We start from the raw sequence: 19434 nt of genomic DNA, 5'->3' as shown, positions 1-19434 counted from the left end.
GCTGCTTGGTTGTGCAATGTAAGCAACACATGTTGGGGGCAATTGGCCGGGAGGCTTATGCTTCAGCAGTGCTTGCATAACCGGCAGCTGAAACAATTAAAATGTTTATTTTTACTGCATTTATATATCGCCTTTCTGCCAAACCACACAAGATGGTTTATTTTATTATTTTATCATAACTGCTTGCAGTCTAAAGGGCATGACATAAGGGGGGCAAGGCGAAAATAAGCAAACTGGGGCATTAGCTCTTTATCCTGTTACATAATGACCAGTTAAAATGGCCACTGCTGGATAGAATTGTGTTGGGTTACTACAATACTTTACATGTGGGATTGATCCAGTGTTTGCAGCTAGCTTGCTTATGGGGTAAACTATCAACATGACTGATGTGAATGTGCTACTCGGTTCCTAGTTAGAAACATAGGGAACGTTTGCGCTTTTAAATTTTTTTGCTAAAGAACTGATGTGTCACTGGCGCAATTTAGTTTTGCTTTCAAGTAATGTAAATGTAGTTCACCAAAAGATTTATCACCCTGAGTTAACGATCTTGATAAAATCTTGCTTCTCTTATCTTTTACACTACTGTTTTGGGAAGAGGCCATTGCTCAGTGGCGGAGCTCACACTTCGTTTGCAGAAGGACCCAGGTTCAATGCTTGGAGCTTCCAATTAAAAAGGAATTTAGACAAGTTTAGTAGGGCAAATGGCAGGGGCCCATGTGCCCCAGAGGACCGAGGGTGTTTGCCAGCATCCCTTTCTCCTTTTTCTTATCAGGACGGTGCATTGGCAACAATTTGCGCTGTGCAGCGAAGAAAGGGTATAGGTGAGGCTGCAGCCACCCGCTAATCTTCATTTCATCAGAACGCCTCTGGGCTCTACCCTAGCAAAAAATGTTCAAAAGAAAAGAAAAAAAGAATGGTCTTCCATTCCTGCCACAACTGGCGTGTGCTCACCCCCAACATGAATTTGACCTTTGAGCATTCCATTCAAATCGTCAGAACTCTTCAGCTAAGGGCTGACTGTTCAAAACAAATCTTGAAAGGCCCAGTTGTTCCCTTGGCCTGCTAACTCATTGCTGAGGGAAAAAACCACCTCAGGGGTGGTTCTCCAGGTTACTTGCAAAGTGAATATGCTTTGCTAGAGACCTCCATCACCTTTTACGTAATTCCTGAGTTCTTTGTTCCATGAGGGATGGTGTAACAGGAGGGGAAAGGGGTGAGACTGAGCAGAAATGAAATGGGTGCAACCTGCTCAGTTCTCCTTGGAAGAATTTAACAGCTGGAGCAGACCATTTCTGGTGCTAGGGTGCTCATCAGGTATTGTTAGGGAGGGAGGGGATATGGGTATTGTTTCCTAGATTTTCTTCCATTCCCCATACGCCATTCCACATATTCCCAAACGTCTGCTGATATAAGGCAGCTCTCCATATCCCTATGCCATGGGTCTTGTGAGGGATGGATGCCGACCAACCAACCAAGTGTCTTGCTATATATGTGATCTATATTCCCTTCTTGAGAGCACAAATTGAACAGATACTCATTATGGTATGCCATGATCAACTGTGAGAATCTTAGCACCCTAAGAAGCTTATCCTGGGTCAGATTGCTGGCCCATTCACTGAGCATTGTCTGCAAAGGCTAGCAGAGGATCTCCAGGATTTCAGACATGTATTTTTCTCAGTTCTTCTCAGAGATACCAAGAATCAAAAGCATTAGTTCAACTCCTGAGCCTTGGGGTAGATCCTAGGGATACATCCTATGCATAGTCTTAGCTGTGGGGTGGGGAGAAAAGGGGTCGTGGTTTGCGTTTTTCCATTGACTTCAGTGGGAGTATGTAATTTACTTTACCTCTTCCACTGCCTTCTTAGAGGGTGGAGAGAAGCCACAAGCAGCAGGGAGTTCCTCCTTTGTTCATGCCCCGCTGTGCTCCTGCTCCACCCATTCTTCCCCCGCTTATGCTGACAGAAGAAAGGCTGCTTTGGTGGTAGACTTTGCTGGCATAAGGGTATCTCTGTGCCCGCATAGAGTCTAGTCTATTATTCCTAGCCCCACATAGTGGTACCCCCTTAGGGATAGGATTTCACTGTGAATCATCTTTTCAAAACTTCTGGCCCAGTTTCAGCAACCATTTCTGATTTAAGGAATATGTGTAAAAACCCGTATCCTTGCGTGGAAAACAGCCCCTGGCAAAAGTTGTAATACTCCCATTATGAGCCAGGATTATTTATTTATATTATTTCTTTCATTAGGGCTGTGTGTGTGTGTGTTAAATTTACAGCAACTCTTACTCACCCTTCGAACATCCTTAATCCTTTCAGAAGTATTCAGTTGGCCACCGTGCTTCTCATCTTCTTTGGAAGAGAGAGAGAGAGGGGGGGGGGAGGAAAGGAATGTACTTGATCTGCCAAAAAGAAAAGGGGGGGGGATCACGGAAGAGGTCCCTTGGTATATAAAGTTAGCAGCCAAAAAACTTGTTGTTTGAAATAAGATTAGTAAATGAACAATAACTGCAAGTGTCGCCAAGGAGAGTAGAACAAAATTAGAAGCAAACCATAACTGTTTCTCCTGTGTATTTTCCCCACTGCCACTCATACATGCAAAACTCAGAGTGTTTTATGGATCTTTTTTCTGATTTTATCTTATTTGTTGTACTCTGCCTTGCTATATTTTTATGAAAGTGTGGGTTACCCATTCATAAATAAATAAATAAATAAATAAATAAATAAATAGAATAAGCCACGAGGTCACCTCCTCCAAAGTGGAAGAGTGTAGTTATACTCCATATCTTGTCAAGTTATATAAGACTTCCATAGGTCTAGGTCCCTGCAAAAGGATGTCTCCAGCTAAATTTTACTCAGAATAGACCAATGAAAATTAATGGACCTAAGCTAGCCTTGTCCATTCATTGTCTATTCTAATTAGGACTAGTGTTGGATACAACTCAATGACCATCTTCCTGTAACTGCCTTAGGAGGAGAACACACTTCAGCCATCAGGGCCCTCTTGGAGCTGTCCAAGGTCCTGTTCTTGTTTGGCCTCTGCTTTGACCTGCCTTCACTGGACAATGCCTGCTTCCCCAGTGAGCCTCAACCTCCCACAAATCTGAAAAAAGCAAAAATTGCAGATTAAAGGTGTTCAGTCCAAACGGGGATTGGGACACAGGGAGAGGGGACCTCATCTGTTTGTTCCTGCTTTGATCAGCTGTTTAGGGACAGGCGATCTGGAGTTAAGTGGCTAAAAACTCCTCCATGCCATAATCCCAGTTTGGATTGGGCCCCCCATAATATACTACTGGCTTTTCAAAATATTTAGCCAGTGACTAATTGAGTGAATAATATCATGTCTGTTTGATCCCAAAAAGTTCTAGAATACCGTCTTAAAAGCCCTTAGCTCTCATTCAGCCAATGAATTAATGACACATATTGAGTGAGTTGCTGTGCTACTCATACCTTGTGAGGAGGTGTGTGTGAATCTGAATTTCTGATACGGTTTGTCTCTGTAGATCATGGCATAAGTATAAGATTGACATAACTATAATATGACACAACACACACACACACCCCATGATGAACTCCAGTAACCATGAAACCAGCCTGATTCCAGCCACCTGCTAAAAAGCATTCAGGAATATCCTGAATTCACACACATCTTGGCTTAAAGGTTAGCACATGCAAATGTATTTGTCAAGTACAAGATACTCAACTCCTCAGTGAGATCCAGATCTGAAGCCAGATCACAGACAAGAGATGGCCAGCTTCCGATAATGGCAAACTACTACAAGTCTTTCACCCTTTTTGTTAAGCAAATGGGAACAGGATGACCAAAGAGAACTAGGCAGGGAATTCTGGAAGGTATTATGGAAACTGCAGGAATCACTCAGTCCACAGCTCTCTCCCATCTATACTGGTGTACCTTGGCAAATTGGTATTTAAAAACCCATTCAATTCAAAGGTCAGTTAGCTCTCATAGCTCCAACAGCACAGAACTTACCCAGTGCTTTCCAGAACTCTAAGGACAGGTATACTTTCCTTCCCCCCTCTCCTAGTGTGAGTCTATGGCAAAATTGTCATGCCCATTCTTCTGTAAGCTTCATAGAATAGTTAGGAAATATTTAACTCTTTAATTAAAGTGTGTATGTATTGTAATTTGCTACCTGCTTTGACTGTAACTCTGCTGTCTAAAGTAGCATTTATATATACAGTCATGCCTCAGGTTGAAGTAGCTTCGGGTTGAGCGTTTTCGGGTTGCGCTCTGCGGTGACCCGGAAGTAACAGAATGCATTACTTCAAGGTTTCGCCGCTCATGCATGCGCAGACGCTCAAAATGATGTCATGCACGGAAGCGGCGAATAGCGACCCGTGCATGCGCAGACGCACGGACGCAGGTTGCGTTCGCTTCAGGATGTGAATGGGGCTCCGGAATGGATCCCGTTCGCATCCAGAGGTACCACTGTATATCTATTCTGTCATACCTATTTTATATAATAAACCAAGCTTTCTTTATTTCTTTGCGTGAGAGCTTCTTGTGGGCATAAGGTTATGGGTTAACACACACATCATAACTCCCAGCAAACAATCCTAAAGGTCTCAGAAGTGTGTATATGAGCATGCATGAGTGCTGGCTGCACACACGTGGACACACAAACCTGCAGCCTTTAACCATACATTTTTTCAAGGATTTCATAGACTGGTCATTTTCTTATATTGGTGCATTATGCTATAAAGTCACAGCCTCACAGAACTGCTAGTCTCACCAGGGAATTTTGAAGATCTCCTCTGTAATACCCATCACCTTGGTTCAGCTACCCTAGCAGATAGTTATCAGGTAGCTGTGGTGAATCTATAGCCTCATCCTATAACCAGATTAGTTACAGTATAAAATGTCTTATTTACTTGATGCACATTGGTGCCCCTGAGTGCATTCTACATTTCAAGAAGTTGCATTCCAAATTCCAGGCATCCCTGCTTCTCATTTCAGGAACTGGAAGATGAGAAGCTTGGTTGATTTTTAAAAACAGAACAGGCTGTTCAGCCATGTGGCAAAGATACTGCCATTTCCCAAATGTGTTAAGAACAAATTTGGAGCATTGCAAGAAGTTAATTGAATTCAGTATTGTGATCAATATGGATATATTCTCCAATTATTAGAGTATGGAATATCTCCATACCAGGGGAAAACAGGTCTTGAGTTGTGCTTTTTTTAAATGTGCAATGCAATCCTATCGCGTGTTTATGCAGAAGTAAGTCCCACTGTGCTTAGTTTACTTCCAGGTAAGAGTACATAGGATTGCAGAGGTTGATGTAGAGGAGGAATGAGAATGGACAGATCTGTCTGCTTCTGTTTATATCAGGCTCTTCAAGCATGTTTCCACATCAAGCTGCATTTTAAAAACAACAGCAGAAATATGGACATTGTATTTTCTCCATAAAATATGCATTTTTATTCTACCCTAAAATACATATTTTGGTGTGCATGGTAACCTAAAATGCTTGTTTTATCTGTATTTCAATATTTATTTGTCTTTTGAATGATCAGTTTGTGGTTCTGTATTGAAAAACTGAAAGATGTGCAAGAACCAAAGCTATTTGTGTTCCAATCTGCACCTTAGCCTGCAAAGTGAGTGGAGTCAGCTCACTTTAATATTGCAGACCCAACAAGATCTCCCAGCATCCCTCGGAAGAAATTGACATGGGCAAAATGTGAAACAATTTGAAAAGCTGGATGGCTTTCAAAAAGATGCTCAGGCAAGTCTTGTTGTGGGGCTGATGTTCAAGCAAAGGGAACAAGTCTAGTGACAGACTGTCTGCCCGGCTCATAAATCTGCAGACAAATTTAAGTTTTCACCTGGAGCTACATTTACAAGTATGTCAATGAAATTAAAATCAAAGCCCCTTGCCTGGCCTGCGGGAAAGGAAATGCATCATGAGAAGAGAATGCTTTCCAGCACTCACGGATCCTTCTAAGTTTCTGAAATCCTCCAAGTTAGCACTGTAGCAACAAGAATCCCAGAGTGGAATGTGTTGAACACGCTCATGATTAATGTGGCAGTTCTTCAGGAAGGATGTAAAGGTCAGGTTGAGGAGGACTCTGGTTATTTATGAGGCAGAAATCTTTTAGGTATTTCCAAGGGTGTTATTCAAGTCAGCATTATTCTGTGACTGAACTTGGATTTGACATTTCTGGGTTTCAAAGACAGTTGAGGAGAAATGCCTAGCAGGTTGTGTGTGTGGCGGCAGTTGAAAGGGGAAACAGAATGAAAATTAAGCTTCTAATCGTTGTTGCAAACGTGTCACAAACTTTGTCTCTCAAACTGGGAATCTTTTAAAGCTATTGTAGCTTGCTCCTTCCAACCATCATCATATGTTGTTCCTCTGTATTTCCATGGTGCTCTCAAAACAGCAAACATGCCAGAGGAGAATGTATTTCCTTTCATTAAATATAACCCTGATTACTCCTTGGCTCTAGGCATTTTTCATCAGCAGATAACAGTTCACTAATGAGGTTGATATTGCTTTTTCAGCTGACTCATGCCAGCACTGGGATTAATCAGTTGGGGGGGGGACGTATATCCTTGTTCATAGACATAGTTGGCACTCTATATTTTATAAACCAAATGACAAAAGAATTGTGTTCTTTTCTAGGAGACTTTTCTATTATATATTCCAGCAGATTATTCATTGGCTTTGAATGATTCTGCTGTTTAAACGATGGCACCTTTTTCTTCTTTTTCTCTTTTGCAAACTGATTTTGCATTTTAGCATTACATATTGGCTGGATCCAGACTGATTTAGTCACACTTTAGTCCCATGGATACATCTGTTTCATTGTTTTCAATGGGACTAAATGGTGTCTGATGTAGTCTTAATCCAACCCATTGAATTATTAGATTTTTGGATGGCCTTGCCCTAAAAGGTTGTCAGAAATATTTAAATAAATTAAATATTAATTAAAATGATGACAAAGTGTATTTACATGATGTAAAATAGATTTATTTAGCCACCAAGAATCATCAAAACATAAGAAGAGCTCTATTGGATCAGACCAAAGGCCCATCTAGTCCAACCTTCTGTTCTCACAATGGCCAATCTGCTTATGGAAAGCTCACAAACAGGACACACTGTCTGGTTGCAGCTTCCAGCAACTGGTATTCAGAGGCATATTGCCTCTGGTTCTAGAAGTAATATAGTTATCATAAAATAATATGCATTGGTGTTGGTTAGAGCAAGGTGCTGATAATGCCAGGGTTGCAAGTTTGATCCCCGTATGGGACAGCTGCATATTCCTGCATTGCAGGGGGTTGGACTAGATGATGCTCAGGGTCCCTTCCAACTCTACAACTCTATGATTTCTATGACAGTCTTATCCTCCAGGAAATCATCAAATGAAATGTCTGGTTGGTTAGCAGCCCTTGGGCAGTTCCCACATGTGCCCAAAACTTTGCCCAAGTATCGTGTACAGCTGATTTTACAGATAACTCATTCTGAGTATCTCTGGAACCTGACCATAAAGTTGCCATGTAGTATTTAAGCATTGTTTAATTGCTTGATGTGCCTGTGTCAATAATAAAAAGTCTTCCCTAGTTAATTGCAACATGGCTGGAGTGGGGGTGTTAATTTCTTTTGCAGGACATGCTTTCCCTGCCTCCTCTGTTTGCAAACGAATGTGGCTTCGAGACACTACTGGATGGACTGCTTGCTTGAGAAACGAATCATGTTCTTTGGTTCAGCATGAACCAGCACAAGACATTCTACGCACATGAGGCAAAGCTACCGCTGACCGCCTCCTTTTGTGTGTTTTGTCCTGTTGTGGCAGTAGTCTCAGTACGTCAAGGCTCTCCAGGGCTTCTCATCTGGCATTGTCTCCCTCCCTGACAAAGGACCCTAGGAAATGTCGGGTCCTTCCAGGTTCAGAAGACCTTGAAGAGCACCCGCACTACTACTGTAGTTTAAGAGTAGTTCAACGTGAAAGGCTGCTGCCGTTCAAGTTTAGACAGTATTGGCCATGGCAAAGTGGGAGTGGTGCAGCCCTTTGCCCACAGTGCTTTGCTCTTGAGGAATAACCATTCCTCAGAGCAAGATGGCGCTGACCAGAGAGCCCCGTATGAGTGCTTCTGACTGCTTTGCTGCAGGGGCAAAGTGGTGGTCTTGGGTCACAGCCATTTAAGAAGTTAAGAAGAGCCCATTGGATCAGGCCAGTGGTCCAGCTCCCATCATCCCTAGCTAGCAGGACCACTGGCCAGGGATGATGGGCATTGTAGTCCCAAAACAGCTGAAGAACCAAGTTTTGGAAAGACTGATCTAGTCCAACATTCTGTTCTCACAGTGGCCAACCAGTTGCCTGTTGGAAGCCTCAAAGGAAGGACCTGAGTTCAAGAGTGCTCTTCCCACTTGTGATTCCCAGCACTCAAAGGCATACTGTCTCCAACACAGAGGCATACTGTCTCTGACATGGAGGCAGAGTATAACCACCATGGCTAGTAGCTCCTGATACTCCATGAATTTGCCTAAAGACATCCAAATTGGTGACCATCATAACTTCATGCGAGAGCACTCTTATACCACTTAAACAGCTATCTCTCTCTCCCTGCCCCCCCCCCCAAGAATACATAAGACTGATGCATATCCCTGCCCTCCCTGGGCTGCTTTCCCAAAAGAAAGATGTGATTGTTTCTGAGCATTCATTTGTATGTTCACCATATGCTATGACTCTTAGAATTAAAGAACATCCTTAGCCCAGGATTCCCCCCGCCCCCTTGCAACTGAACCCACAGCCCTTCCACACAAAACTCCACTCCCTGTTTTCCTCTGACACTTTCTTCATTTCAGAAGCCTAAGTGGGTTGTTTGTTGTTTCTGATCAGCCACTTACCCTGAGGTCAACTCATAGATCCCAGTTTACCAGTAGATGACTGCTGTATGCCAAGGCCAGATGATGCCTATGTTATAATACAGTCTTCAGCCATCTTAAAAACAATTCCCTTCCCTCAAGCCACCAACTGCACACTGCAGTGGCGTCACCGAAGGGAGAAAGCTAGGGAAAGCTCTGAGAGACTGCTTCCTATGCAGCCCTCTGAATACTGGGGGCTGAACATTGGCATTTCTGTGGGTTCCCAGAAAGCACACCCTGCTCTTCCCCTTGGGCAATGGTGATCATGCATGATGTGTGGGGCAGGAGGCGAGTGCTTATATGGTATGAAACTAAATAGATACACTAGCGCAATGATTTCTGCTTGTGCCTTTTCCTCTCAATCTCTCTGCACAACCTCCCCAAATCTGCTCTAGAGGGTTGAGGAAAATCCCAGCACAGATTAAGCAGGGGGCAGGGGGAGTCCCTTCGCATAGCCCAAAGGATTCTTGCAGTAGTTAATCTATTTTCTTGTATAATGCCCAAGGGCAGTTTCATCCATGCCACAATCAGTGTCCCCTCCACAAATGTCTGGTGGTGGTTTGAACAATAGCACTGGGTGTGGTAAGGAGGAGCTACCCTCTACAAATTGGTGTTGCTTGAGTTTATTTGGACAGGACCAGGACAGGGCAGTGACAAGATCTAGGCTGTGTAGGTGCACCAGCAGAGCCCATCTGGCGTTTCCACTGATGTTCACCAACCCTGGACTCACTGCCGCTGTGCCCTGCTTCAGCCCGATCTAGGTAAGCCGCAGCAATGTTGGAAGGTGGCTGAACATGTCCACCACCCCAGCAGCTATGGGGTGCCAACCCAGAGTACCCTGATGTGATCTGCCACTGAGAAACAGCCCTTACTTTATGTCACTGATGCACCATTCTTTTATGTGCTATTAAACCAAGGACAATAACAATGTTGTTGATATGTTTTTATTAAAAATGGATGAAACTGATATGAAGTAAGATCTACTTTTTTTTACCGCACACATAAAAAAATACAAATGCATTTTACAGTGTATTTACACAACATTTCCCACGTTTCAGCTTCCTTGAGTTGAAAACCACAATGAGAAACTACAAAGGTTAAAATATCTATTTTACATTATCTACAAAATGTATATTCTACTCTGACCAAAAATCATAGGAAAACACTTTGATGCATGTGGGGAGGGGCGTGATAAGACATAAAACAGGCATCTTAAAAAATATAAAACACATCAAAGCTCATTAAATAATTACATTAATAAATAGCTTTTGTTCAAATTTACTTTTGAAGCTGCTGCCATGCGTATTTTGCTTTTGTTTACAAATCTGTGGATACAAAGGTTTGGAAGAAAATGATCAGCATGAACAGTGCTTCCACCCCCCACCCCCGGTGTGAAATCCAAATCATTCCTTTCCTTTTAAATGAGAGGTGTGAGACATGGATTAAATACTTGATTGAGAACATGTGCCCATAAAAACACAACAGCAGCTCTCTACAATATAAAACATCGCATGTCCATGTCAACAGCTCTTTGTTTCCAGTAAAAAGAAGTTCATTGAGCTGTAGGTCTGGAGCCCATCTTGAAAATATAGATGCTCAACCCCCCCCCCCAAGAAAAAGGTCCTTATGCACAGAATGCCCTTTTGAGTTTGGTCAAAGCCACAAGTATATGTACACCCAGCTGTGAAGCAAACAATGACATGATAGAGTTTTCGTTAGGCAGTGATATCTGTAAAGCAGGCAATTCATTGATAAGTTCAAATTTTAAGATGGATGGCTGAGTTCTAACTTGGGGGATGCTTCATGGATTTGCTGTTCCTTTTCCTCTCTTTATGATGCTGCGCGGGCTTTGTTTGAGATGCTCCTTCAAAGTTATGGCTGGATTCGTTGTGTTGCCTGGTGTACCTCTTGCACTTGCAAGCCGTAACGACAGTTACTTTGTAGGTTCTTGTACTTCCATCTTGACACTGAAGCTGAATCCTTTGGGTGCGGGTCTTGTCGTTGACACATCGCCACTCCTGTGAGCTCCTTCTGCTCCAGTACTTGGAACCATAGCCTCCTCCAATCCAGTTAGGCAACACTGGCAAAGGGAGACACTCCCCAGCGCACACCAGCTCTTTCAGAGGGTTTATACTGGTACATTGGCCATCGGAAATGTATTTGGTGGATCTCAGTTCCCGGCATCCAACTTGAACGCGACCTGTCAAAGGCACAGAACATGGAGGTCAACGCTCAAATTCCAACGGCCTACATTTATTTCTTGCATCACAAAGCCTTGGTACCCTTGTTTATATGTCCTTCATGTGGCAGAGGGATGGGGCGCCTTCCTGCTGCACTATGTGTAGATGATGTAATATACAAGCCAGGAAGTCCATGTCAACACCCATCTTTTACATTATTGCTCCTCCCCCTTGCTGCTGCAACCAACTTCATACGAGTAACTGTTTGTGGATCTGCTCATGCAGGGATTCACAGAGTATTGCAGCAGCTACTTCTGTGATCACAAGATACTTCCCATCAATCAAGCAGCCACTGTAATTTCCCTTGATTCCCTGCAGCACACATTGTACTGCACAATAACACTGGCACCAAATCTCTTTTGAGGGTGAGAAATTGTGTCAGCAGGGCTTCTGTGGAAGCTAGTATTGTGCATCCAGCTCTTGTTACACCATCTGAATGGTGGAGGAATGAGAGGGGCATGCTTCTCCTCCGTCACATGGAGACTGGGCAAATGTCTGAACTGGGGCACAGAAAAGGTCAACCCCTGGCAGTCGGTTGACATTTCATAGATGTCCTGGGTGATTATTTGGTATAATATTTTTCCACTATAGATGTGTACTTCATCTAGCCCAGAGTTTCCCAAACTTGGGTCTCCAGCTGTTTTTGTACTACAATTTCCATCATCTCTGATCACTGGTCTTGCTAGCTAGGGATGATGGGAGTTGTAGTCCAAAAACAGCTGGAGACCCAAGTTTGGGAAACACTGATCTAACCCAATGGAGGCCAGGTACTGAATATTGGCTTCTACTTCCCCCTCTGGCCCAGGGGTGGAGAACCTGTGACCTTCCAGATGTTGGTGGACTACAGCTCCCATCAGCCCCAGCTAGCCTGGCCAAGAGACAAGAGCAATGGATCCAAACTACAAGAAAGAAGATTCCACCTAAACATTAGGAAGAACTTCCTGACAGTAAGAGCTGTTCGACAGTGGAATTTGCTGCCACGGAGTGTGGTGGAGTCTCTTTCTTTGGAGGTCTTTAAGCAGAGGCTTGACAACCATATGTCAGGAGTGCTCTGATAGTGTTTCCTGCTTGGCAGGGGGTTGGACTCGATGGCCCTTGTGGTCTCTTCCAACTCTATGATTCTATGAGTTGAAGTCCAACAGTGCCTGGAGGGCCACAGGCTCCCCATCCCTGTTCTGGGCCAAAACTGAATGACTAAAGCTGTAATGTAATAGTGCAGGTCTAAAAGCTAGTGGGATTGCCCCAGACTAAGTAGGTTGCTAATTGTGGCCTGTTTGTATATAAGCTGCCTCAGCTTCTGATGGTATCAGAAGTAATACTGTGTTAAAAGCTTCCATCCATCTACCTGACTTGCATGAAATCATTGTCCTGGATCTTGATCTAAGATGGATTTGATCCAAGATGTTAAGTATTTGTTTAGCTAGTGTGAAGATTTATGTGTGTTGTTTTGGGAGTTTAGGAAATTAATATGCTGGATCTAAATAACAGCAATACAAAAAAGCTCAATGTATGCATACCATCATCAAGGAAAACTCTAGCTCTGAGGAAGATTCTTAGAAAACTGTATTCTATACATTTTTCTTTGTCAAAATACGCAGTTTTCTTCAGGCGACAGTATTACAGTATTGCAACATTGCTTGTCAGTACGCTTACTTAAAACAGGTAATACTGCTAAACCTGAGGCAATATTATTTCATTTTTTAAAAAAGGCAACTGACATTGTACCAAGGCACTGAACCAGCCACAAATACAGACATGTTTGTGCCTGCTTACATCTGCAGAGATATACCCTCAACGAAGTAAGCACAATTCCTTATTTTAATAATTACCCTTTGAAATGAACACACACCATGAATTTCAACACACACCTTTCACTCTTATGTTTTCTCTTTCTTAAAGAAAGTGGAAACTGTGCAATGTTATTTAAGAGCAATGCAAATAAGCAGAATTATAGTTAATGAGCAAAGCGTCACGCCCATGATATTTCAACTTATGTTTGCTGCTTTGATTTCAAGTAGAGTTGAGTGACCATTTTAGAAGAAGAAGAAGAAGAAGAAGAAGAAGAAGAAGAAGAAGAAGAAGACATATCGACTTTTTTGCAGTCTCCTCAATATGGAGGGATATTTGTCTGGAAGAGCTTATGGGAAAGGTTTGTCTTATATAGGCACAACAGGCCAACTCAAATTTACCAAACCTTTTTTGGGGGGGAGGGTGTTAGGTGTAATCTAACACTCCATGCACACTGGATTTTTCAACCAACTCCATTTTTCAAGAACCAGCAGGTATTCCTTAAGGCACACTCTGCAAGGACATTCTTTTGTGCAAGAGGGCACCAATAGGGTTCGCACAAGAGATCTTCTCCAAATTCTAGTAAGGCAAAGCTGAATTTGCTAATGTGCCAACATGCCATGTCCATCAACCAATTCCCTCTCTATGGTGACATTCTGCAGGAAGTCCCCACCCAGGTTGTGTGTGTGTGTGACTATTTATTACTTGAAGAGACTGCAGCTTCACCGACTATTCCCCACTCACTATTTTAAGAGGAATAGATTTCTGCACACTGTTCCTCACCCAAATAATTTTGATCCAGGTTTGCATCCTGCACCTGGCTCAGGAATGTGAGTGAAAGGAAGTGGTTACCACTTTGCATTGTCTGTCTTCTTCAGTACTTGCATGCATACAACTTTAGCTCCCCTCCCACCCCCATAGTGACAGTTCGCTGACAATGAATGCATACCGGGCTGTTCATGTAATCTTGCATTGACAAGATATTTCCTGTGTATTTAAGCTACGCTTAGCAGAAATGCAGGCAAGCCTTTTTTCCTTGTTTTAAAAAACGTGGTCATCAACTTTTTTTTACTCTTTTGGGAGACAAGGATGTTCTGGTTTATGGCTCAAGTCAACTCGACCACCACCACCCCCGCCCCGGGGAAAAAAAAAAACATTTCCCAACTGTGCCCCTCTTTTTTTTTCCAGCCAAAAGCCCAATCGGGGGAGCAGGGCATTTTCAAAGGCAAGTTGGAGCAGAGATCCCGGGTAGGTTGTGAACCTGTTTGTTGACACTGACTAGAGGAGTTAAGCAGGTAAGTGCTAATTCAGGAAGTAAAAAACAAAAATGCTGGAACCAAATCAAAGCTTGGCTGCTGAAAGTAAATGTTAGCTTTGTGAAGGGGCACAGACGAGTGAGCTAGCTGAAAAGCCCGCTGAGAGAGAGAGACAGACTAGAGGAGAGAAAGCATTGTCTCTCCTGAACTACAGTACTTTGTCCCTTACAAAGACGCTTTATGAGAATTGAAAGGTAATCTCAAGTAGCCCCTGATTTGGAAGGAGAAAAAAATAAATAACCGAAGCACTTCTCTTTTTCTCCATTTAATACTCAGTCCTTTGCTCCCTGTTCAGATCTCATGAGCGCAGGATCCAGGAGAGAACTCCCAAATGCAAAAAGCCTGGATCTAATTTGGAATTACTAATAATAAGCCTGCCACGTTTTTGGCACGAGAACTCATTCATTTTTATTTTTATTTTTAAAAGCGTGCTGGAGGACCCCCCCCCCCTTGAGACGGAATTCTCCACAAGAACTTCTAAAGGGGTGCATCCTTAATGGCAAACACAATTCGACTTTTGAAACATCGTATGTAAAATAAAATAAAGGGCAGGGAGTGTACTTGAGGAGGGGATAACGAACAGAGCGCATCTGTACAACTCCAAACAGATACTTACTGGTCCGGTCGAATCCCGGGTGTCTGCCTCCATTTCTCGCTTGGTTCAAGGTGCTGTTGTTGCTGGAGCTGGCCGGAATGGGTTTCACCACGTGGGAATAAAGGATCTCGGTGGCATCGTTCTTGAAAGCCCAGCAGCCCTTCAGGAGCAGGCAGGCGAGCAGAATGCCAGAGAGCTGTAGAGCGGAGAGGAGCATGGCTGGCTCAAGCTGTGTGCGCGCCTGTTGAATCCCAGCTCCTGCTGCTGCTGCTGCTTCCTCCGCCGCCTTTTCTGCAACTGTGAAATTCCTCCCAGAGACTCCCTTTATATAGTCCCAGAGGCTTGGCACTCGTGGAAGTGTAAGCTTGGGGAGAGCTTCAGGATGAAAACACAGACAAGGAGAGGGTGGGATCCCCTGGAAGCAGCAAAGGATTCTTTTTTTTTTTTACCAGTGGAAGGCTGGAGCAAAGGAGGAGCTTAAGGGGAAAAAGTAACTAATTGCAGGATTCCTAGGCCAGGTTTTTGAGGATGGGGAGAGGGAGGGAGGAATCTTAGAGCTGTTCAGTAGCAACCAGACACTGCAGAGGGGATAAGCTGGTTTGCAGTTTCTGACACTCTGCATACCTGACTCCCCCTCTCACCTGCTGCATCCTCACAATACCTTTAAAGCACATTCGAAGCACATTTTCTCCTTCAAAGAATTCTGGGCACTGTGGTTAAGGGTTGCTGGTGGGAATTGTAACTATGGGAGGGCTAAACTACAGTGCCCAGAATTCTCTGAGGGGGAATGGTGTGCTTTGAACATGTTTGGATTCAAGGTTTCAGGTGAATGCAGCCTGAATCACTGTTGCCAGCAAGGATTTGCCTTCCTAAGACTTTCTACTACTGTATTGGGTGTGTGGGTGGGAGAGGGAGAGATGGATTTTATCATTTATGTGAAAGATGCAAAATTGTTCTGCACACTGCGGAAAAGGTTCAGGGCAAGCATACTTTTCTGGAAGGGGGAGAAAACGGCAGCCCACTATATGTGTCCCGTGAATAATTTAAAGATGGCCTAGAGAAAGATTTTAATAATGTAGCTTTGATCAATGCAAAGCTTTCCTAAAGCAACGTTTGTGTTAGGGGAATCGTCTCTTCTCAATATGCAGAGTGCTAGAAATTCTCTGCTGTACTTCTCTGCCACTGCTGACAAAGATAATGCGCATTCTTTGCCCCAAAGGAAGTTTCTTTAGACAGCTTCTGCAGCTCACATGGCCCAAGTTAGCCTCATTAAGCCCAGTGGGAATACTCCAGCATAAGTGGCACATAACTTGGAGCTTTCACTTCATGAATCGTCTGCTGCTATTTGAAGGATGTGAAAGTATATTTTACATAATGAGTAATAATAAGCTGTTCTGCAAAGAGGGGAAGGAAATCTCGCTTTGACCTGTAGCATTCTGCTGATGTCTTACTTCCAGATATTAAGCATTCATTTGAGATTCCTCTTCCTGATATACCGGGTAACTGGTCCTGCAATGACCACATGCAGTGCCAAGCCACTAACCATAGTTTAAGCAAATTAGTCTGTCCATGTGACTGGCATGCCTCCACCTTGCTCCTTCCTCCACTGGGGAGGAACAAGCATGCAGTATAGCTGACTTAGTGTTATGTCTGACAGCCAGTGAGATGTAGTGGTTAGAATGTTGGACAAGGAGGACCTGGGAGATCTGGGTTCTAATCCCCACTTGGCCATGAAGCTTACTAGGTGACCTTGTGCCAGTCACTGTCTCTCAGCCTAACCTACCTCACAGGGTTGTTGTGGGGACTGGATGAGGAGGGGGAGAAGCATGTATGCCACCTTGAGTTCCTTTGGAGGAAAAAAAAGCTGGGGCATAAAGGCAAAAAATAAACAAATAAATAAACCAGCGCTCTTAGCTGGCTTTGTTCCAACAACCAACGTTTGTGGTACCCTGATTGTAGCTTTTTTGGCAGAAACACACTTCAAAGCTGGATTCCTGCAAGGCACTCTCTGCACTTGATCTAGGTCAGGGTTTCCCAAACTTGGGTCTCCAGCAGTTTTTTGGACTACAATTCCCATCACCCCTGGCCACTGGTCCTGCTAGCTAGGGATGATGGGAGTTGTAGTCCAAAAACAGCTGGAGACCCAAGTTTGGGAAACCCTGGCCTAGATGCTGCAGTTAGTGCAGAATGCTGCAGCACGATTGCTGACAGGAGTGAAACCATGTCAACATATAACACTTATGCTCGGAGGTTGCACTGCTTGCCAATTTGCTACTGGGACAAATTCAAGGCGTTACTATATAAAGCCCTTAACAACTTTGTTTATCTGCAAGATTATGTTGCCTTATGTCCACTTGACCACTTCAACGTATGGAACTGGCACTGGCCACATAAGGTCCATTCTGCATTTGTAAGAAATCACTTTAGAACTCCCAGCAAGTACATCTATTTTCAAGTAGGTGCACCAACCTGCCATTTCAAGTAGTGTGTATTTTGCATGCACATACTGAACTTGTGCAAACAGAGGCAAAGGACACATGGTCAGAGCAACACCTCCAGGTGTTGTTGGACTACAATTTCTATCAGTCCCAGCCAACATGATCAATGGTCAGGGATGATGGGAACTGTAGTCCGACACGTATTTGGAGAACCACCGTGAGCTAGATCTAACACATCACAGGGCACTTCATATGAGTTCCTGTATAGCCTCTTCTGTGGAGCAACATTATAGCACATGCTTCCTTTACTCAACGCTTAACCGGAACCCCCAGAATTGGAAAAAAGAAAAACCACCTATACCCAACACATTTGTGCAACCTCAGTTGTTTGACGTACGATTTAATCCAATTCAGACTGATGTAGCTAAATTTAGCTTGAATGCCAAATACTGAATTCTGGCTGGATGTGGCATCCCCAAGGCTTTTACCTTCACCATTTAAGTTAATGAGAACGATGCCACTCATGTCAACGATGGGAGATCGCGCACCACCCAGGTGACAGCTTCTGTGGAAGAGACGGAGGGAAGCAGGAGGTGTTGAAAAGCAGAACCCATAAGTCTCTTGGCAGCTGCGAGTGAGGAGAGCTCAATCCATACCTGCCTGTGTTATTATAACTGGCCACACCCTTTTCTGGAATAGCAAGAATGTTGCAGGTTGGAACGGCGGTGTATTAGCAGTTGCTTTTGTGTGGAAAACCTTGATCAGGACTTGGCGGTCCTGTGTCTCGCCACAGCCAGACGATCAGCTCTCCTCTTTTATACCTATCCAATTTAACCCACCTAAAAAAAAGGTAGACATGATGAAATCTATTTTGCTTTTATAAAGCAATTATAAAGTAAGGCTGCCTTGTATTAAACGATTCATAAAGGCACGCTCAGCTGTATCAGAAAAATATTGTATATAATTATGACTTACCCAAAATATGCTTCCTTTGTTTCTCCATGTGCAGCCTTCTTCTTCTGTACTACGTAATGGGGAACAGAAGAGCCTCATGGAAGTGAGTGCTTTCTGTCCAATAAACAGCAATGGCAACACACTAGGCATGCTACCGGTCCCATTTTTGAAGTAGAATCAACACAATACCGATTTCCCATTGTTCTGCTTTGGATTTCTGCAATGGTGTGGTTGTAAATTCTGAAGTGCTTCTATGCCACACACATACACACAGAGAGAGATATACACAGAGAGAATTTTTGACTAATGCAGACATTATGGCTTCAACATCAAACCAGCTTTTTTCCCCCTCAGCCCCACTTCCCCTGCTTTGCTTTGCTTTGCTTTGCTTTGTCCAACCTGAAGAACAGCTCTGGTGGACTCAAAGTATTGCTCACTGCTTTGTGACATTTTGGTTGGACTCATAATAAATGGAATTTTTCAGAACAGAAGTGGCAGTTTAAACCTGAGCCAGTAGTGGTCAGTGAGGAGGAGCAGAAGTGCTAACCTCACCTTTTATCACAGACATTGCTGTGGTTTACTGGGAGGAAGCAAAGTGAGGTTGGCTTGGTGCAAATGCACTGGCAGAACCAATGTGTCTGCACCGTGCTGAGCTCACCACCACTTCTCACCTGCAATTGGATCTGCAATTTCAAAGTGGTGTAGTGGTTAAGAGCAGTAGTCTCGTAATCTGGGGAACCGGGTTCATGTCTCCGCTTCTCCACATGCAGCTGCTGGGTGACCTTGGGCCAGTCACACTTCTCTGAAGTCTCTCAGCCCCACTCACCTCACAGAGTGTTTGTTATGGGGGAGGAGGGGAAAGAAGAATGTTAGCCGCTTTGAGACTCCTTAAAGGGAGTGAAAGGCGGGATATCAAATCCAAACTCTTCTTCTTCTTGCAAGCATGTGAAATTATCCAAGTCAAGCTTATTTCTTACAAGTATTTCCTCTCCAATAAAGTTTTCTCTTTGTTCAATGTTTTCCATATGCTCTGCAGACTTTATGGATATTTGCTCCTACAATTCTCTTTGAGGCTCATCAGGAGATTTTTAGATCATTTGATCTGTGAGGTCACAAAAACATGGGCGACAGTTACTAATACGTCATATCCAGAAGATGCAGTCTCAGCATTGTGTGTGTGTGTGTGTGTGTGTATGTGTGTGTGATGGATACTTTATGTAG

At 43.6% G+C, this 19434-nt stretch overlaps 1 protein-coding gene and 1 long non-coding RNA gene across 2 annotated transcripts; one reads left to right on the top strand and one right to left on the bottom strand.

Annotated features, from left to right (window-relative positions):
• The first annotated feature begins 380 nt into the window (after positions 1 to 380).
• Positions 381 to 7587, top strand: LOC310745845. Its single transcript, XR_014540372.1, has 2 exons — positions 381 to 2442; positions 5268 to 7587. It is a non-coding gene; the product is annotated as an uncharacterized lncRNA (long non-coding RNA).
• A 2223-nt stretch (positions 7588 to 9810) lies between these two features.
• On the bottom strand, positions 9811 to 15143 carry SOSTDC1 (sclerostin domain containing 1). Its single transcript, XM_083578926.1, has 2 exons — positions 14843 to 15143; positions 9811 to 11082 (listed from the first exon to the last, which is right to left on the bottom strand). The coding sequence occupies exons 1-2, from the start codon at positions 15036 to 15038 to the stop codon at positions 10667 to 10669; spliced, it is 612 nt and encodes a 203-aa protein (XP_083435052.1). The 5' UTR covers positions 15039 to 15143; the 3' UTR covers positions 9811 to 10666.
• Between the last annotated feature and the right edge of the window lie 4291 nt (positions 15144 to 19434).

Source organism: Podarcis filfolensis (genome assembly GCF_964270895.1).
Source record: "Podarcis filfolensis genome assembly, chromosome: 12".
NCBI lineage: Eukaryota > Metazoa > Chordata > Lepidosauria > Squamata > Lacertidae > Podarcis > Podarcis filfolensis.
The sequence above is the reverse complement of the archived record's forward strand: the minus strand, read 5'-3'. Positions and strand labels throughout refer to the sequence as shown.

Excerpts from the sequence above, each read along its gene's own strand:
- SOSTDC1 (XM_083578926.1), bottom strand. The coding sequence starts at position 15,038 with ATGCTCCTCTCCGCTCTACAGCTCTCTGGCATTCTGCTCGCCTGCCTG. Across the intron at positions 11,083-14,842 it reads CCCGGGATTCGACCGGACCA|GTCGCGTTCAAGTTGGATGC; the intron begins GTAAGTATCTGT and ends TGCCTTTGACAG.